The sequence below is a fragment of the Lithobates pipiens genome, unplaced genomic scaffold (assembly GCF_037356315.1).
Source record: "Lithobates pipiens isolate NorthernLeopardFrog02 unplaced genomic scaffold, aLitPip1_a1.2 Scaffold_13, whole genome shotgun sequence".
Taxonomy (NCBI): Eukaryota; Metazoa; Chordata; class Amphibia; order Anura; family Ranidae; genus Lithobates; species Lithobates pipiens.
In genome coordinates this window covers 405,784,314-405,804,099 of record NW_027507718.1, presented here as the reverse complement: position 1 = coordinate 405,804,099, position 19,786 = coordinate 405,784,314, and the positions used below count along the sequence as shown (strand labels likewise).

Below are 19,786 nucleotides of genomic sequence, written 5' to 3'. Positions count from 1 at the left end.
AATAGAAAATTTGTGGTCAGACTTAAAGATTGCTGTTCACAAAACACAAACTATCGAACTTGAAGGAGCTTTTGCAGTTTTGCAAGGAGGAATGGCCAAAAATCCCAGTGGTAAGACATGGCAAGCTCATAGAGACTTATCCAAAGTGACTTGGAGCTGTTATGCCCGCAAAAGGTGGCTCTACAAAGTATTGACTTTGGGGGGGGGGGGGGGGTGACTAGTTAAGCACATTGACTTTTTCTGTTATTTTGTATTATTTGTGGTCAAAGTTGTGGGCATGTTCTATAAATTAACTGATGTAAATCCTCAAACAATGCATGTTAATTCCAGGTTGTGAGGCAGCAAAAATGTCAAGAGGGGTGAATACTTTTGCAAGGCACTGTACAGAAGAGCAACATCGAGGAGCATTTAGACGCTGGAAAAACCTGTCAAATGTAAAATATTGACTACTCAGAGTATGTGTTATACTCCAATGAACTCACCCGAAGTGCCCATTGTGGTAGATTTAACAAGATCTGGCAATGACTAAACAGAAGCCATGACTTTGACAAGTCAGAGAATGCAGATAATTAACACTGAAGCACAAAACCTGCAATAGCATGCAATATGAAGGCTGGGACTATTTAGTGTAGTTATACATTAGAGGAATAAACAGTTTCCAGCCTTGACCCATCTACTCATTCTTGAAAGACATTATTTGCTTAGCGGTAGATGAAAGCAACTGTTACTGTAAAAGAGAACATTTCACATCAGACTAGACTGCACTTATTGCATGTTAATGATGGCCATAGAATATTGACTAGCCACATAATAACAATAGGACGCCAAACTCCTAAGCCAGGGGAGGGAGGGGGTGTTTTTTTTTGTTTTTTTTGAGGCACCAATTAGAGCCAGAGGCGCTAATAGGCTTCAAAATTGGGTGGGTTCCGACCAATTTTGTGACTATAGCGAATTCATTTTCACTATTTTCACACCAACCTTCACAGGGCATCAGGGGGTGCTGCCACCAGAGCCACGAGTCCCACGGGGGGTATGATGTCACAATTCCCGGGAGGGTTGGTGGGTGCTGTCATCAGAGCCATGAGCCCCGGGGGTGCTCTGCCAGGAGACCCGCGAGTGGGGGTTTCGGCGCTGATCTGTATACCCTGAGCTGCCAGGCCAAGCTATACACCCCGAGCTGCCAGGCCAAGCTGTATACCCTGAGCTATATACTCTGCCCTGTGATGCTGAGCTGTATACCCCTAACACCATGGGTGGAAGCAAGCGGAATACAGGGAATAGAGCAGGTGGATTCTATAAGTGGAATATGGAAATAAAACTGAACCTTTACATCCTCCAACATTGCAAACAAAGCAATACCTTCGTAATCTATTCCACTGGCTGGGTCTTTTTACAAAATGTGCAGCCTAATGCTGGCCATAGATGAAATACAGACAGATTTCTTCATCCACACAATCAGGGGGATAGAGGAATCCTCCCTGCGTAGACACCAGGGTTGACTTACTAAAACTGGAGTGCTCAAAATCTGGCACAGCTGTGGATAGCATTCCAATCAGCTTCCAGGTTTTTTTTTGTCAAAGCTTATTTGAACACGCTAAAGTTAGAAGCAGATTGGCTACCATGCAGAGCTGCACCAGATTTTGTACTCCGCAGTTTTAAATTTTTTTTACACAATAAGCCTGTTCAACAGAAGTTGATTGTAGAATAGATCTATTTCTGTGGAGCAGGTGCAGCCTCACATGGATCAAAATTCTTCTAGTTCAACTAAAAGTGTAAGTTGAACTTACACTTAACTCTGTCCCCATCGCACCTGGTCCTCATTGAACCTGTAGTCTGGCAATCTCCTGTTCTGACAACGCTTTACCAGTCAGGGGATTTGAAATCCCCACAGCTTTCTCTCCTCTTCCCCCATGGGGACAGGCAGGCTACGCAGGTCCCGATTGGTCGGCGCCACCCATGTGAGGGCGCCAACCAATTAGAATGCTCCTAAACGTACCTCCTGACAAGGTACATTTTGGAGATTAAGCAAATGGGATTTCTAAGCCCCACACCAGTCAGGTGGCTATACAATGTCATATAGCGGGAGATTACCGCGCTCCAGGTTAGCGGGTCTCAGAGGGAGGAGGAGGGGCATCCTATGTGAGTTCACCTTACAGATTTTTCTGTAAAGGTGAACTTACCCCTTTAAGTAGACAAAACAGTACCGTTACAAATAAGAACATTTTAAAAGGTTTGGATCCTAACCCTTTATAAAATGTAAATCAAATGGTCACTAGGGACAGGCTGCAGCAGAGTTCAACAGCATTTTATATAAACATTAGCAAAGAAAAAGGGTTGCTTTAAATAGTAGCAAACCAAGGGCCACTAGCCACCATGTACAGTAAATCAGATTTTATATTGCACAGAAATGAGGTAATATACCTTTTTGCTTTATCCTTGTCATCTTCTTCAACAAGTCCATCAAAAATACTCCCGTCATCTCTACAATAGGATGACACAAGTGTCATTAAAGTGTCATTTATCAACCAAAGCTTGGCTGAAAAAGTGTCTCTTTATTTACAAGAGAAAGATTTTTTTTTTTGTGCAAAAAATATTTGTAAAACAGTGTCACAGACATAACAGACCCATGGTCAAGGCTGTATTTCCGCAGGATTGGGCAACAGAAAAATTGTCCATGGGCAGGGGCATTGCATGAAAGTTGCTCTAATATAGAAATTGATAATGTGGCCTTTTATTACAGGGGATTTTTCACACACATTTATATAATACATGATCAGCCATAACATTATGACCACCCACCTAATATTGGGTAGGTTCCTTTTTGCCGCCAAAACAGACACGATCTGTCGATACCATGAACGCTACTAGACCTCTGAAGGTATGCGGTGGTATCTGGCTCCAAGCCATCAGTAGCCCATCCTTTAAGTTAATCAGGTTGTGAGATGGGGTCTCCATGTATTGGACTTGTTTTCCAGCACATCTCACAGATACTCAATTGTACTGAAATCTGGAGAGTTTGGAGGCCAAGTCAACACTTCCAATTCATTGCTGTGTTCCTCAAACCATTTTTGCAGTGTGGGAGGGCGCATTTTCCTGCTAAAAGAGGCCTCTGCCTCTGGAAATGCCATTTCCATAAAGAGATGCATTTGGACAGCAATAATTTTAAGGTAGGTGGTACATGTCAAACATCCACATGAATGGCAGGAGCTGGGGTTTCCCAGGAAAACATTGTTCAAACCATTATACTGCCTTCGTCGGCTTCCCTTCTTCTCATAATGCATCCTGATGCCATCTCTTCTCCGGGTAAGCAATGCACACTACCAGCCACATGATATAAATAATGTGAGTCATCAGGGTAGGTCAGCTTCTTCCACTCCTCAGTTGTTCAGTTTCCGATGCTCACTTGCCCATTTGTAGGTGCTTTTGGTTGTAAACGCGGGTCAGCATGTTCACTCTACATCTACACAGCCCAACACACAAAAAAACTGCAATGCCTATTGTTTCTGCTTTTAATGAATCAACTTCTGGGACAACATGTTTACTTGCTGTCCAATATAACCCACCCACTTTCAGGTGCTATTGTACCAAAACAATCAAGGTTATTTACGTTTCCCCTCAGTGCCCGTAATGTTATGGCTGATCAGTGTACATCCATCATACATACATATATATATATATATATATATATATATATATATATATATATATACATACATATATATATATACATACATACATACATACATATATATATATATATATATATATATATATATATATACACACACACACACACACACACAAGTCTGCTGCTTCAGTGGTTTTAGATCTTTTTGTCAGATGTTCCTATGGTATACTGAAGTATAATTACAAGCATTTCATAAGTGTCAAAGTCTTTTATTGATTATCAATTAGATTCAGTCAGAGAGTCAGTGTTGACGCTTCTTTTTGAAGACCTCTACAAATCGCCCTGGCATGCTGTCAATCAACTTCTGGGCCACATCCTGAATGATGGCAGCCCATTCTTGCATAATCAATGCTTGGAGTTTTGTCAGAATTTGTGGGGGTTTTTTTGTTTACCCACCTCTTGAGGACGGACCACAAGTTCTCAATGGAATTAAGGTCTGTACCCAAAATGTCGATGTTTTGTTCCCCAAGTCACTTCGTTATCACTTTTTCCTTATAGCAAGGTGCTCAATCATACTGGAAAAGACATTGTTCTGCACCAAACTGTTCTTGGGTGGTTGGGCAAGAAGTTGCTCTTGAATGATGTTTTTTGTACCATTCTTGATTCATGGCTGTGTTTTTAGGCAAAATTGTGAGCGAGCCCACTCCTTTGGCAGAGTCACAGCCCCACACATGAATGGTCTCAGGATGTTTTACTGTTGGCAAAACACAGGAAACGATGGTAACGGTCACCTTTTCTTCTCCGGACAAGGTTTTTTTTACGTATGCCCTGAACAATCAGAAAAGGACTATACCCCAGTCCTCAGCAGTCCAATCTCTGTACCTTTTGCAGAGTATAAGTCTTCCCCTGATGTTCTTCCTGGAGAGAAGTGGCTTCTTTGCTGCCCTTGACACCGGGCCATCCTCAAAGTCTTCGCCTCACTATGTACACATGCACTCGAACCTGCCTGCTGCCATTCCTGAGAAAACTCTGCACTGGTGGTGCCCTGATCCCGCAGCTGAATCAATTGTAGGCGATGGTCCTGGCACTTGCTAGACTGAGCTCCCTGAAGCTTTCTTCACAAATGCAGTGGAACTGTTTTTATGGGATTCATTTTCATGGCAAAAGGAGGCACATTGCAATTAATTGTAATTCATAGGATCATTCTTCATAACATTCTGGAGTATAGGCAATTTGCCATCATAAACACTGAGGCAGCAGATTTTGTGAAATTTTATATTTGTCATTCTCAAAACTTTTGACCACAGCTGTATGTTTGTTCCCAAGTACGTATGAAGCCATTTACTGTCAATTGCCTCACTACCTCTACTAGAAGACTATTCCATGCATTAACCTGTCAGTGAAATACTCTCTAAGGTTTGTTTTGAACTTTCCTCCAGTTAGTTTGAGGTCATGTCCCCATGTTCCAGAACCTTATTCATCACCTTGATGTATTTAACCACATGCCCACTGGGCACTAAAACCCCCTTCCTAACCAGACCAAAATTTTCAGCATTCAGTGCTCTCACACTTTGAATGACAATTACTCAGTCATGCAACAGTGTACCCATATAAATTTTTTGTCCTTTTTTCACACAAATAAAACTTTTTGGTGGTATTTAACCACCACAGGGTTTATTTTTTGCACTATAAATGAAAAAAACACCGAAGATTTTGTACAAAAATGCATTGTTCTTCGTTTCGGTTATAAAATTTAGCAAATTTGTAAATTTTTTCATAAATTTTGGCCAAAATATATACTCCTACATATCATTGTTAAAAATAACCCAAATCAGTGTATATTATTTGGTCTTTGACCAGGTTCACACTGAGCTGCGGGAATGAAGCCGGGCGAGTGTCAGTCCCTATTTCGGTCACGATTTCAGAGACATCTGTGCGGGTTTCTGCTCAGATGTCAATGTAAAAAAAAAATCGCAGCCCGAAATTGACAAAAGTAGTACAAAAACTACTTTACGAAATCGGTGCGGGCCACAAATGCAGCGTTGGACCAATTAGGACAGTGCCATTGCTGGCAATTTCTGCCAATTTGACATGCGATTTGAAATGTCAAATCGTACGAATGTGAACCAGGGCTCAGTGAAAGTGATAGATAGAGTCTACAAGCTATGGTGCCAATCATTAAAAATTGATCACACCCGATCACACCTCGTGTACTGATGTCTTATGTCCTTTCTTGAGACCCTAAAAAGCCAGGAAAGTACAAATTCTCCCCAAACGACCCTTTTTTAGAAAATAGACAGTCTAAGGTATTTATCAAGAGGCATGGTGAGTTTAAGTTTTTTTTTTTTTTTTCACAAAATTGTCATAAGTTATTTCTCACACACAGCATATGCATACTTTCAAATATACCCCAAAACACATTCTACTACTCCTCCTGAGTATGGCGATACCACATATTGTGAGACTTTTACACAGACTGGCCACATACAGATGTCCAACATGCAAGGAGCACCATCAGGTGTACTTGGAGCATAAATTACACATATCATTCCTTGGACTACCAAGTTTTTGGAAAATGTGTAAAGAAAATGAAAAACGCATTGTTGTCCATTTATAAAAGATATTTCTAACACATAGAATGTACATTGCAAAAATTACACCCCAAAATATATTCTGCTACTCCGGAGTATGGTGATAACATGTGAGACTTTTACACAGAATGACCATATAGAAGCCCAACATGCAGGGAGCACCGACAGGTGTTATAGGGACATACCATTTCAAGTCTAATTTGACTACCTATTATGCTTTTGTAAGGCAATGATGGGCACTGTAGTGGCATGGCTGTGGCATAGATGAGCACCGACATGGCATGGACGACAACCCACATAGCACGGACATCCCCCGTGGCACGGACAACAACTCACATGGCACGGATGAGCACTGATTTGGCATGGATGAGGGTGGATGAGCAAGGGATGGAGCATAGATGAGCATGAATGAGCCAGGGATGGAGCATGTATGAGCATGAATGAGGATTAATGAGCCAGGGATGGATATATGAGCCAGGAATGGAGCATGAATGAGGATGAATGAGCCAGGGATGGATATATGAGCCAGGAATGGAGCATGGAGGAGGATGAATGAGCCAGGGATGGATATAGGAGCCAGGGATGGAGCATGGATGAGCATGAATGTGGATGGATGAACCAGGGATGGAGCATGGCTGAGCATGAATGTGGGTGGGTGAGCCAGGGATAGATGGATGAGCCAGGGATGGAGCATGAATGTGGATGGATGAGCTAGGGATTGATGAAGATCAGCGCTGTGGGCACTTCAGATGCAGCCCACATCGCTGCTGCACTGGTTCCATCCTCTCCTCATAGGCTGTACTGATCGTCGTGAGGAGCCAAACCCAACATGCTCTGGTTTGTTTACAAGTGACCACGCCACCACTGGTCTGCGTGATCACGTGGTAAAGGGCTGCTGTCATTGGCCCTTTACCCCAACCCATGACACACCAGGTCTGGGAGACCCGATGGCGACGGACATTCCCAGGTGCGCGCCCCAAGGGGCACACGGGAGCGTGATTCAGGGAGGACGTTATAGTACGCCCTACCAAAATTATCCAACCACACTGTAGCTGTTTTTCGGCTATGGCCCGGTCGGCAAGTGGTTAAAGGTTTCAATCATGGCCTGCTTTCCCTTCTTACCTCTAGACTGTACATATTAAGTTCCTAAAGTCGCTCACGATATGTTTTACCTACATGGACTGTAGTTCCACTTTAAAATAAAATTACAAAAAGAGTTGGTAAGAAACAAACCACATTAGATAAGCCACGTATTCATTGTGTAGTTGAACTAGAGCTGCATAATTCTAGATAAAATGAGAATCACAATTTTTTTGCTTAGATTAAAGATCACAATTCTCTCACGATTCTTGGCGTAATATCTTTCACATAAACATTAAAGTTTTTTTTGTATAATGTATAATGGTGCGCTCTGGTCAACTTCCTTTTACACAATCTACAATGGAAAAAACAGGGATACTGGTCCTGAGGTTACTATAGAGGATATATGCTGAACCCCAGCTGTGCAAAATTGCAATAATAGTATGTGAGCAATAAAAAAATTGTATAAGTTATATAAAGTGCTAACAAATATATGTGCACTAACCAAAAAATACGAAAAAAATACTAATCACAACAGCATGTGCAAGCAAATCATAATGGATGTCACTGGCAACAAACCTCCTTCACATCCAATACAAAGTGCTATTTGTGCTAATTGCTATTCCACCTAGTTTATGAACAGCAAAGCTCCCAATCCCGAAACTACTTCAGGGGAAGAGTATTGTGCAAAATTCTAATAGTGTCATATAAAATTGAGTAATTTAAAGTGCATAAAGGATTTAGTGTAATCAATTTAACAAAGTGCAAACCCACAATTGTGCACTTTTCGCAAAGATGTGCAAATAAGCAATAAATAGAAAAAAATAAAAGTGCTATTGTGCTTCTTGGCATTCAGCTTGTTTCCCAAACACCACAAAGATTCAAACAGGTGTCAGGGACATGTAGCAAACATGTAGCAACAACATATAAAAACACTCCGATGAGAGTTAGGCCCCTTTCACACATGCGGACGATATGTCCGTATTTCATCCATCCGTTTGCGGATGGAATACAGGCATACATTTATCCCTATGGGATAGCGGGTGTCTGCGGATGAACATCCGCAGACACCCGATATCGTCCGCCTCTGCTACTGTCCGATTCTGCAGACGGAGGAAAATCCTGGTTTTTCTATCCATCTGCAGAGCGGATCGGATGAACACGGACAGACGGTCCGGGCTTGTCCGATCCCCATAGAGGAGAGCGGAGAGCTGACAGGGCGGTCCCTGCACAGTGTGCGGAGACCACCCTGTCCGCCGCCAGCTCAGCGGGGACAACGGAGCGATCCCCGCTGAGCGAGCGGATCATCACGGGGCGGATCATTACTGATCCGCCCCGTGTGAAAGGGGCCTTAGTATGTAATAATCACAGAAAATATCCTAGCGAAAAAAAATTATATGTATATCAGAAAAAAGAAAAAAGCAGCAGGCGGGACTTTGTATGAGGCACACGGGAGCAGAAGCATAGAATTTGATAAAAAGCAAGTTTTTAATAAATACAAGTGATCATATATTTACATGTTATTGCACAATCATAAATTAATGTTTTCCATTTCATCAATATTTACACATTCCAACAAGGACTTAATTGTAAACATGCGAAGAACTGAGTATTCAATAAGCACAGATTATGTATAAATACATGACACATTAGAGGTGTCATTTAGAGAAAAACCATAAAATTAAAAGAACAAAAATCAAAGAGGAACGTTCATGCTTTGTTGACAATTGTATACACAAAACGGCAGTTGAAAGCTCTACGCGTTTCGTGACCTTATAGCCACTCGTCAGGAGCAACACCGTAGTGGTAGCCTATGAATAAAATAAAATAAAATAAAAATAGAATAAACAGCCATTTTTTGGAAAAACAAAAAAAAAAATATTATAGATAAATAAATAAGAAATTTAAAATAAAATAAGCAAATGTACAGACATGGAGAACCCCCCACAGATGCACATTCGACCCACAGACTTACATATATATCTGCGCAGAGGCGGCACAGTGCACCGAGAGTCGGGCCGACCCAAAAACCGCCTAGGTCCGGGGCTGAGGGAGCACGCCAGGGGCGACAACCAAAACGCACAAACCACCCCCATAGCAGGTTGGGATAAGGGATGTAGCAAAAGTCGAGTGTGGGAAGTGGGGTGGCCCTCATAAGGGGACCTATAAAAGGTAAGCAAGTAAAATAAGTGTATGTTGAAATATGTGTGAAAAGTATTATAAGAGTGTAAGCTGAGAGGGAAGGGGTGGGAAATTTGAGTGGAAAAGAAAAAAGGTGTTATAAATGAGAATTATAGTAAAAAAATAAAATTAGATAGATAATTACCTTGTGCTATATGAATAAGGGCAAAGAAGCCATGGATCAAGTTGTGGCAAATGGGGAGTGAGGGAGGGAAATCCGAAGGGTGAGACCCTGCACAGGGGGAAGCCCATGGGATGGCGCCGCCATAGACCCACCCCCAACGTCATGCATCTGAAATCCAAGGGGGCCGGGAAGGCATCACACAGCTGTCGGCCGTACAGACCAAACTAGACAGCCGCACGCTCCAAATCCAGCCCCCAAATGGTCAGAGATGGTTAACCCGGCAGCCAGAACAAACACGCCAAAAAGACGTCACTTATCTGGCGCCGGAAGCATGACGTCGACGAGCAGTGGAGGAGACCCCGCCCGCCCCACGTCAGAACAGGGCGGGGGGAGAGATCCCCAGTGCACGTCGCAACCCTGGGTCATGACAGGGACGGGCACAGCTACGACACCAACAGCGCCCGACACCGCCCATACGCACATACGGTGAAGTCAGTGGACTAAAAAAAAAAATAAAAAAAAAAAATTAAAAAAATAAATAAATAGATAAATAAATAATAGAAATAAAAATTAAAAAAGTGTAGTCTCTACACACTAACAGTCAAAATTCATACCAAAGGAAATCAAAAAAGAAAGATTGTAAAAAGAGATAGATTAAATCAAATGTTAGTGCTGCCGCGTGCCTCCATCCCTAATTTAGTATGTATATCAGCTATTGTTGTTTTAAATAACTTCTACTCAGTATACTGCAAACACAGGATAGATCCCTTGATAAAGTCATGTGACATATGATTCAACACGTCGGGTGGAGCCAGTGACGTTACGTTCTGAGCCCTCTGAGAATCCAGCAAGGTGACTTGTCTGGGAAACGCCTCCAACCGTATCCAGCTGATTGTTTTTCAAGCGCTATATATCGGCTTGGGTTATGTGAGTGCAATTGGTGTGGATAAAATCTGCAGAGCTTATAATCACTGCGCAATGAAAGTTTGTGTTTTACTTAGTGCCAAGATCGGATCGATTCTGAAGGCATACGATCGTGTGTGTTGATGTCCTGGAAAGTTTTTTCCTCTTCGCTCTACAGCGGGAAACGTTCGTCAACTATACTATCTCATGATAGTGAAGGGACTGCGTTTCCTTAATGTATTAGAGACTGCACTCTATAAGTGATATCAGTATTCAGCATATGTAGTGATATTTAGTACTATCCTGTGTTTGCAGTATGCGGAGGAGGAGTTATTTAAAACAACAATAGCTGATATATACATATAATTTTTTTCTCTAGGATATTTTCTGTGATTATTACCGTATTTATCGGGGTATAACACGCACCCCCAGTTTAGGAGGGCATTTTAAGGAAAAAAGTTTTAGGAGGGAAGTTTAAGGAAAAAAAACGTACATTTAAATGCCCATCAATGCAGCCTTATCAGTGTGCATCTGCAGCCTTGTTCATCATTGCAGAATGAGCAGCGTCGTTTGCAGCCTTGCCCAGCGTCGTTTGCAGCCTTGCCCAGCGTCGTTTGCAGCCTTGCCCAGCGTCGTTTGCAGCCTTGCCCAGCGTCGTTTGCAGCCTTGCCCAGCGTCGTTTGCAGCCTTGCCCAGCGTCGTTTGCAGCCTTGCCAGTGCCGCTCGTAGTCCCGCTTCCCTGCCGTTTCTGGAGCGAAGCACTGCCTAAAAAGACCGAGCCGACTGTACTGTGTATTCGGCAGTGCTCGCTCCAGAAACAGCAGGGAGGTGGGAATACGAGCGGAGCCGAGAAGTCGGCTCTGTCTTGTTCGGCGGCGCTCGGTATTTTTCAGCAGCACTCAGTATTTTAGACTCACAGACAGTGGGGATCGGCGTATAACACGCACCCACGACTTTCCCCCGATTTTAAAGGGGAAAAAGTGCGTGTTATACGCCGATAAATACGGTACATACTAACTCTCATTGGAGTGTTTTTATATGTTGTTGCTACATGTTTGCTACATGTCCCTGACACCGGTTTGAATCTTTGTGGCGTTTGGGAAACAAGCTGAATGCCAAGAAGCACAATAGCATTTTTATTTTATTTTTTCTATTTATTGCTTATTTGCACATCTTTGCGAAAAGTGCACAATTGTGGGTTTGCACTTTGTTAAATTGATTACACTAAATCCTTTATGCACTTTAAATTACTCAATTTTATATGACACTATTAGAATTTTGCACAATACTCTTCCCCTGAAGTAGTTTCGGGATTGGGAGCTTTGCTGTTCATAAACTAGGTGGAATAGCAATTAGCACAAATAGCACTTCGTATTGGATGTGAAGGAGGTTTGTTGCCAGTGACATCCATTATGATTTACTTGCACATGCTGTTGTGATTAGTGCCGAGTATTTTTTCGTATTTTTTGGTTAGTGCACATAGATTTGTTAGCACTTTATATAAAACTTATACAATTTTTTTTATTGCTCACATTCTATTATTGCAATTTTGCACAGCTGGGGTTCAGTAGCCTCAGGACCAGTATCCCTGTTTTTTTCCATTGTAGATTGCGTGAAAGGAAGTTGACCAGAGCGCACCATTATACATAAATTTATATAATTTTCTTGGTGATAGAACACTGGCATGGTTGCAGCCTAGTCATTTGGTTGTTTCCTATACATGTATGGTAATCCTACATATTTATTAATATCAGCGCTAAGGCTTTTTTTGTTATTTAACTTTAATGTTTAGCTTTTTTTTTTTACTTCATTGAGTGTATTTTTTCCCAAAAAATAACTTTTGAAAGACCACTGCGCAAATACAGTGCGACACAAAATATTGCAACAACTGCCATTTTATTCTCCAGGATCTCTGGATAAAAAAAAAAAATCTAGACGTTTGAGGGTTCTACGTAATTTTCTAACTAAGAATACAGATTTTAACTTGTAAGCAACAAAATGTCAGAACAAGGCTTAGGCTGGGTTCAGGCTGGAGCACGGAGCGGCTCACACCAGGAGTCCGGTGCGTCTACATTCACTGTTTCAGGTCCGATTTCAGCCCGAATTTTTGTCTGAATTCAGACTTGAAATGGACCAAAAACGTGCAGGACTCCTGTGCAAGACGCACCAGAGCCGCTGAGAAGATGTGTGAACCGGCTCAATAGAGGGGAAATACACATCCAATTAGCATAGGTGTAAACCCAGCCTTAGTCTTTAAAGCGTTTTTTTTTTTTTATTTAAGCTGGCTGATTTTGCCTGGTTATGCCCTCTGTAAACCAACCACTGTGTATCATGGCTGCTGAGCCCTGACACCATGGTCAGTTTACGCACCTCAGTCATCTGTGCTCTCCTCTGTCCTCTCTCTCTCCCCTCCTTGCCTGTCAGCTCGGTGTCTGTGCCACTCTACTCCCTACCCCTTTCCTTCCTGCTACTGAAATTACACACATTAATCATGTAATGTGCCCGTGTCTGTGCCTTATAAAAATAATGCAGCTATATACCCGTTTCAGAGCACCGATCAGCGCAAAATGATACATTGTTTTTTATTTTAACTCTGAGCAATGCTGTGATAAACTTTGCTTTTTTTTTATTTATTTTTTGACAGCCGTCAGCTGTGAGCAGAGAACGGCTCTGCACTGAATAGTGGAAATTCCAGATTAAGATAGTGAGGGGTGTTGAATCAACATCACGATTTGTTAACAATTAATTGTGCAGCTCTGATTTGAACTGGAGTGTAGAAAACTGGTTCCAGAAAAGCAACTTTTTTGCGCAACTGGTCCGTTTTAACAAAATCACCACAAACACACTGCCAAACACAAGAAAGTTTCTATGAATGATTTTACCTGTCAGCAATGGAGCTCATCTTATGGCAGCTTATGGAAAAGAGCAGAAAATGCCACACTTTAGCTTTGTAGGAGACATTTGTGTGCTGGTCTGAAAAAAATAAAAAAATGGAAGAGGGTGCGAATTAGTAAACATGTCTAAAATCAAATGATTGATAAGAAAAAAAACTGGCACTGTATTTCAAAACATGCAGGATAAGCCATTACTTAAGCAAAAAACTGCAGCTCTAATATTTAACCAGGACATCCAGTAAAATAAATCAGCCTACTCTTATGATTTGCTCTCTTTTTTACAGCAGTCCTTCCTCGTGTTTACTTTCTGCTGGCGTAATCATGACCAGGCAGCTACCAATTTGAGCAAATAACATCCAGGAGCAAACAAAGTTCACAAGTAATACCAAAAAGAGCAAAATAAAGCTTCAGGCGAACCATAACAAGGTCATTAGCCACTGAAAAGAACACTTTTGCTTCAGATTTGTTTCATGACTAAATTGTTTGCTTAGTGATATTAACGACTTCAGCCCTGGAAGGATTTACCCCCTTAATAACCAGGCCAATTTTTGCGATATGGCACCGCGTTACTATAACCGACAATTGTGCAGTCTTGCAACACTATACACAAATAGAGCTTTCTTTTGGTGGTACTTTTATTTTTTGTGCTATAAAAACAAAAGACGGACAATGTTGGAAAAAAATTAAAAGAAAACTATTTTTTTACTTTCTGCTATGATGCATATCCAAAAAAATAAATAAAACTAAAAATGTAAAAAAAACAAATTTCTTCAATTTAGGCCAATATGTATTCTGCTACATATTTTTGGTAAAAGAAATTCCCAATTATTGGTTTGTGCAAACGTTATAGAGTCTTAAAACTACGGGATAGATTTAAGATTTTACATTTTTTGTTTTTAACAGCAGCAATCAGCGATCTTTAGTGGGACTGCGACATTGCGGCAGAAAAATCTGACCTTAGCGACACTTTTTAAGGACGAGTGACACCAATACAGTGATCAGTGCTAAAAAAATGCACTGATCACTGTATTATTGACACCGCCGGGGAAGGGGTTTACAGGGGTGATCAAAGGGTTAAATGTACGGACAAGAAGTACACAGATCGCTGTTCCCAGACACAAGCATCGGCGGCTCCTCCATGCGCCAGAGGCACGTGCACTCACACCATCTATTGCATGAAACAACGTACAGGTACATTGTATCATACCATAACGCCACCCTGCTGCAGTGTATACGCGGTGGGCGGTCTTTAACTTGTTGAAGCTTTTTTTTCTTTTAAATAGAAAACATGTTAAACTTACCTGCTTTGTGCAATTGTTTTGCACAGAGCAGCCCAAATCCATCTTCTCGGATACCAAGCCGACGCTCCTGGCCCCTCCCTCCTGCCCGGTGCCCCCACAGCAAGCAGCTTGCTGTGGGAGCACCCAAGCAGGCACACTGCAGACCCCACAGCTATGTGTGTCCATTCACACACGGAGCCGTGGTTTGGCCCTGTTGCCCCCTCAGTCTCCTGATTGGCTCACTGGCTGTGACTGACAGCAGCGGGAGCCAGCTGCGGTACTTTAACTGGTTAATTGCATGGTCATGAAACCCTGTACACAAAATTAAATTTATATAATTTTTTCACAAATAGAGCTTTCTTTTGGTGGGATTTTTTTATTTTATATATTATGTAAACGAAAAGACTGACATTTTTGGAGAAATTTTTTTTTTACTTTCTGCTATAAAACATATAAAAAAAAAAAAAAAAATAGAATTCCTAATTTAAGCCAAAACGTATTCTGCTACAGGTCTCTCACAGCTGACTGTGACATACTGATCCGTTACTGATCCTCCCCCAGCCCAGATACCGCCTTTTCCCTGCTATATGCAGTTTGCCACTGATCCTGGGATCTCTGTGGAACCCCCGCCAGCCCTCTGTACTAGAGGAATGACCTGAAAAGGGCAGTTTGAAGCAGCAGGTCCCGAAATCCAAGATGGCACCACCGCGATCACACTGAAGGGTAAAGGAGGTCCCCAGAGACATGGTGTACTACACCCAGAAGATAAATGGGCGCACGGGGTCCGACAAAGTTGGACACTCACTACACACAGAGCCTAGCCTTTCTGGGACACAAGCACAGGAGGCCATCTTGGCTGCACTCAGTGGGGATGAGGTGACAGATCGGGCCGATTCTGTAGCCTCGGCCCAAAAGGACCCAGACACAAATGACCTAGCTCAGCCCTAGACATCCTAAGGGCAGTGAACATAAGTAATGCCTCTAAACACTATGAAGGAGCAATTTGGGGACATGCGGGAAGAAGTGTCACTGCTGCGAAAGGTCTTATAAAAAAATCCAGGAGCGCACCCCGGCTGTGGAAAGTCAGTGAAACGGAGGAGCAATTACCCCCATAGCAAGGGATACCAACTTAGCTTTCTTCACCATTTGGTATGCCAACAATTGCATGACTTCCAGTTAAAGCGACACAGTGCCGTATCGCAAAAAATGGCCTGGTCAAGAAGGGGGAAAATACTTCCGGGGCTGAAGTGGTTAAAGTGACAAACATGTTAACCTCCTATAATAGCTATAGAATGATTGAGCAGCTTTCCGTTTTCTATTTTTAATACATGATGGGAAAAACACCACAAGGCCTATATAGATATTTAACAGGAGTTTAAGTAAATTTGCTTAAACTCTGATATGCTCATGTCATTTAACCTTGAAGTAATATTAAGCCCTCTGTTTTCTAAACAGTTCCAGTCTGGGCCAATTCTACCATTCTCTCATACATGTAAAAAACAGCATTTTTTTTGCTAGAAAAATGACTCCGAACCTCCAAACATTATATATATATATATATATATATATATATATAAAAGCAAAGACTGTAGAATTAAAGGATTGTTGTTGCAATTTGTTATGTTGCCCAATATTTGTGCAGTGGTATTTCAAACACAAATTATCAGAAAAAACTAAAAAAAAAACAAACACTTTAAACACTTCACACCGGGCAACCCCCTGCCCAGGACAATTTTCAGCTTTCAGCGCAGTCACACTTTGAATGACAACTGTGCGATCATGCAGCACTATACCCAAACTAAATTTTTATCATTTTCGTCCCACAAACAGAGCTCTCTTTTAGTTTATTTGATCATGCGTTTTTTATTTTTTTGCACCAACAAAAAAAAGACTGACAATTTTGATAAAGAAAAAAAAAACCTGATGGGCACTGATAGGCGGCACTGGATAGGCAGCACTCATGAGGAGCTACTGACATGACTGAGTGGCATCTGAAGGGCACTGACATGCATTACTGATGGGGCACAGGCTGGAAGGTGATGGGCACTTATTGGTAGTTGATGGGGGGCTGCACTGATAATCAGTGTGCTGATCATCAGTGCAGACCCCCCCCCCCCCCCAACAGGGAAAGCGGCCGATCGGCTTTACTTGTCAGCGTGAACCGAGGAAAGCCTTTTACTGGCACTTCCTGGTTCACGTGATGATCAGCTGTGATTGGTCACAGCTGATCAATCACGTGGCAAGAAGCTTCTGTCAGAGGCTCCATACCACAATCAGAGTTGCGGTGTGTCAGACTGACACACAGCACCTCCGACCCCCCCGCGGGCGCACAGCAGCTCGTTATCCTGATCACGTTATATGACGTCCGAACAGGATAACGAAACCACTTTGTGGCTGTCATATTGCTATATGGCAGGCGGCAAGTGGTTAATGAGTTTTAGTGAACACGAACACAATATAATAGCCAATTTATTTGATAAAGCATAAAAGATGATGTTACACTGAATAGATACCCATCATGACATGCTTTAAAACAGCGTACACTCATGGAATGGCACCAAACTACAGCACCTAAAAATATCCATAGGTGACACTTTAAAAGCCTTTACAGGTTACCAGTTTAAAGATACACAGGAGGTCTGGCGCTAGAATTAACGCAGACATTTGTGGCGATACTTCACACGTGTGTTGTGATCACCATTTTTGTATGTATGTGGGACCTACATGCATATTTCGAATTTGCAAGAGAGCACAGGGGCCCTTTATTTATTTTTTTTTACATTTTAATCACTTATTTACATTTTTTTTACATTGCACCTTTCATTTTTTTTGGATAAACTTTATTGCTATCACAAGGAATGAACAACATTCCTTGTGATTGCATGGGCCGTGGCAGGTCCTCTTTAGCAAGCGATCTGGGAGATATTAAAATGTCTCAGCTGGCCTCCAAAGTGAGATCAGTTTGATCAGATGCTTTCAAAAGCTGGTACCTGCTTGTTTACTCCAAACTGAAATCCTAATCGCTGTCTGAAATCACAGAGGGAAAAATGAACAGCAGTTCCTTTCACTCTCTGTACAGCATCAGATGGGCATTCTTAGCAGCAACCACCCCAATGGTATGGGAGAGCCCAGTAAAAGCAGTGATACCTCGATCATTGCTGCAGCTATAACTGAGATATTACCTTCTCATCCAAGGACACACAGGTATGTCATGTGGACAGGAAATGGTTAAACACGCTCAGATTCTGATTTAATCATTAATGAGTATGCAGCTTCTTTATCTGTTAATCCTTGCCTATGTTCAAGTTTAAGCTTGTGCCATGACTGCTGTTCAGGTTTATCATTTCAGGGTAGCTCTTTTCTCTTGCAGCGTCCTATTGAGCCACCCTTGAATGCAGGGACTAGAGTTGTATAACTACACTGTGTGCATCAGTAGAAACACACAACCCCATACATAAGTCTAGGATGGTAAGGCACTCTCCTGCTCCTCCCCTCTTCCTTCTCCAGGCCAACAGACTGGCTGGAGACTGCATTGTCCACGGTTAACCCTTTCCTGTGAAGATTTGAATTTGAATGAAGCAGCATGGAGAGAACAGGAGCCAGCAGCATTGAAAGATGTAAATTGTAAGCGCTGGGGTAAGAAGTTTACTGGGGAATATTTATTTTATATATTCTACCCTAAAAAAGGATGTAAGGGCGAGTTTTCTTTAAATATTATAAAAATTAAATAGCATTTCTGGTTGGGGTGCTCAGATGCACTGTAGTACTGCGTTTAGTATGGAGGTGGTGTTCTGTAAAATATAGTTGTACTTACAATATGCATAAAAAAATGCAGCCACTACATCTAAGGGCTAGTAATCTGCAATGTAGTATTTATGCATCATTTTGCTCTTGCATTTCTTTATCCACTTTCCGACTGTAGGCCCTCATATGATGTCCTCAGTTGACAGTGGTTATACTGAGATGATGCCTGTAGCTACAGGCATCATTGTGGTTTTAACATTTTTAGCCGGCGGTTACCTTTAGGGCAGAAGCAATTTGAGTGGTTCTACAGCCACTCAATCACTTCTGCGAGCAGCGGAATGTTCCCCCTTCTGCTGCTGCTTCTCCTGTGCTCTCAGGTCCGATTGCAGAGCACAGAAGAGCTCCAAGCGTGGGCGGTGGCTGCACAGAACAGATAAAGGAATGGATATTGTTCCTCCCTCTCTGTGACCCTATGAACCGGAAGAGACGAGGATTTTGGCACTTCCAGTTCCGCCTCAGTTTACCTGGCCACCAGCAGCCCTGAAAGCAGCTTATCAGACTGATATGTGTCTGGTCGGGTGCACTGGAGGCCACAGGAGAGATCTGGGCGGTGCACACATGAGGCATCACCATGAATATCAGAGTAAGAGCAATCTGATAGTTTGGTGCCATTCCACAGGCATATGCAATTATAAAGCATGTTTAGGATTCATTTAGTCTGCGTAACAACATCTTTTACATTTTACTAAAAATGTGGTATTATATCTTGCTTGTGTGCAATAAAATTAAAGTGTATGTTTTCCCAAAAAAAGGCGTTTGAAAAACCTCTGCGCAAATACAGCGCGCCAAAAAAATTGCAAAACCCACCATTTTATTCTATGGGGCCTCTGCTAAAAGAATATATATTTAATGTTTGGGATTTCTAAGTCATTTTATAGCAAAAAAAAAAGAAAAAATAGGATTTTTACATGAGAGAAGTGTCAGAACTGGCCCTGTTGGCAAGTGATTAAACCAAAATGTTCAGATAGATAGAACTGCTTTTCAGAAAGCTATTAACAAGATCCATGTGTAGTCAGTTGGGGCAACATGATCGTGCTATGACTAGGAGTGCAACGAGTCATCACCGATCCATGATCCGAAGGGGTCACCCGAGTGTGCTCTGCGGCCTCGGCCTTAGGAAAGGCCGCGCCTTCGGCCTAGCTCCGGAGTGGCGGCCATCTTGGTGCATCCGTCGGCCGTTTACAATGTGATTGCTCCATCAAATGACGGAGCGATCACTTGTAAACAAACCAGCGTCATGACGACGTCTGTTCCTCTCTCCCCTCTGTGTACAGATCTGTACAGTGGAGGGGAGAGATCGG

At 42.2% G+C, this 19,786-nt stretch overlaps 1 protein-coding gene across 3 annotated transcripts in view; it reads right to left on the bottom strand.

Moving 5' to 3' along the window:
- CLOCK (clock circadian regulator) overlaps nt 1–19,786 on the bottom strand; it is a 188,924-nt gene that overhangs the window by 98,755 nt on the left and 70,383 nt on the right. For 2 of the 3 annotated variants that reach the window (XM_077477469.1, XM_077477468.1), the window contains 2 exons: nt 13,390–13,480; nt 2,422–2,481 (listed from right to left, as the gene is read on the bottom strand). In XM_077477469.1, coding sequence (XP_077333595.1) covers nt 2,422–2,481; nt 13,390–13,409 — 80 coding nt within the window. In that variant the 5' untranslated portion in view covers nt 13,410–13,480. The remainder of the gene's footprint in view (nt 1–2,421; nt 2,482–13,389; nt 13,481–19,786) is intronic. The other variant, XM_077477470.1, reaches the window with a different exon arrangement.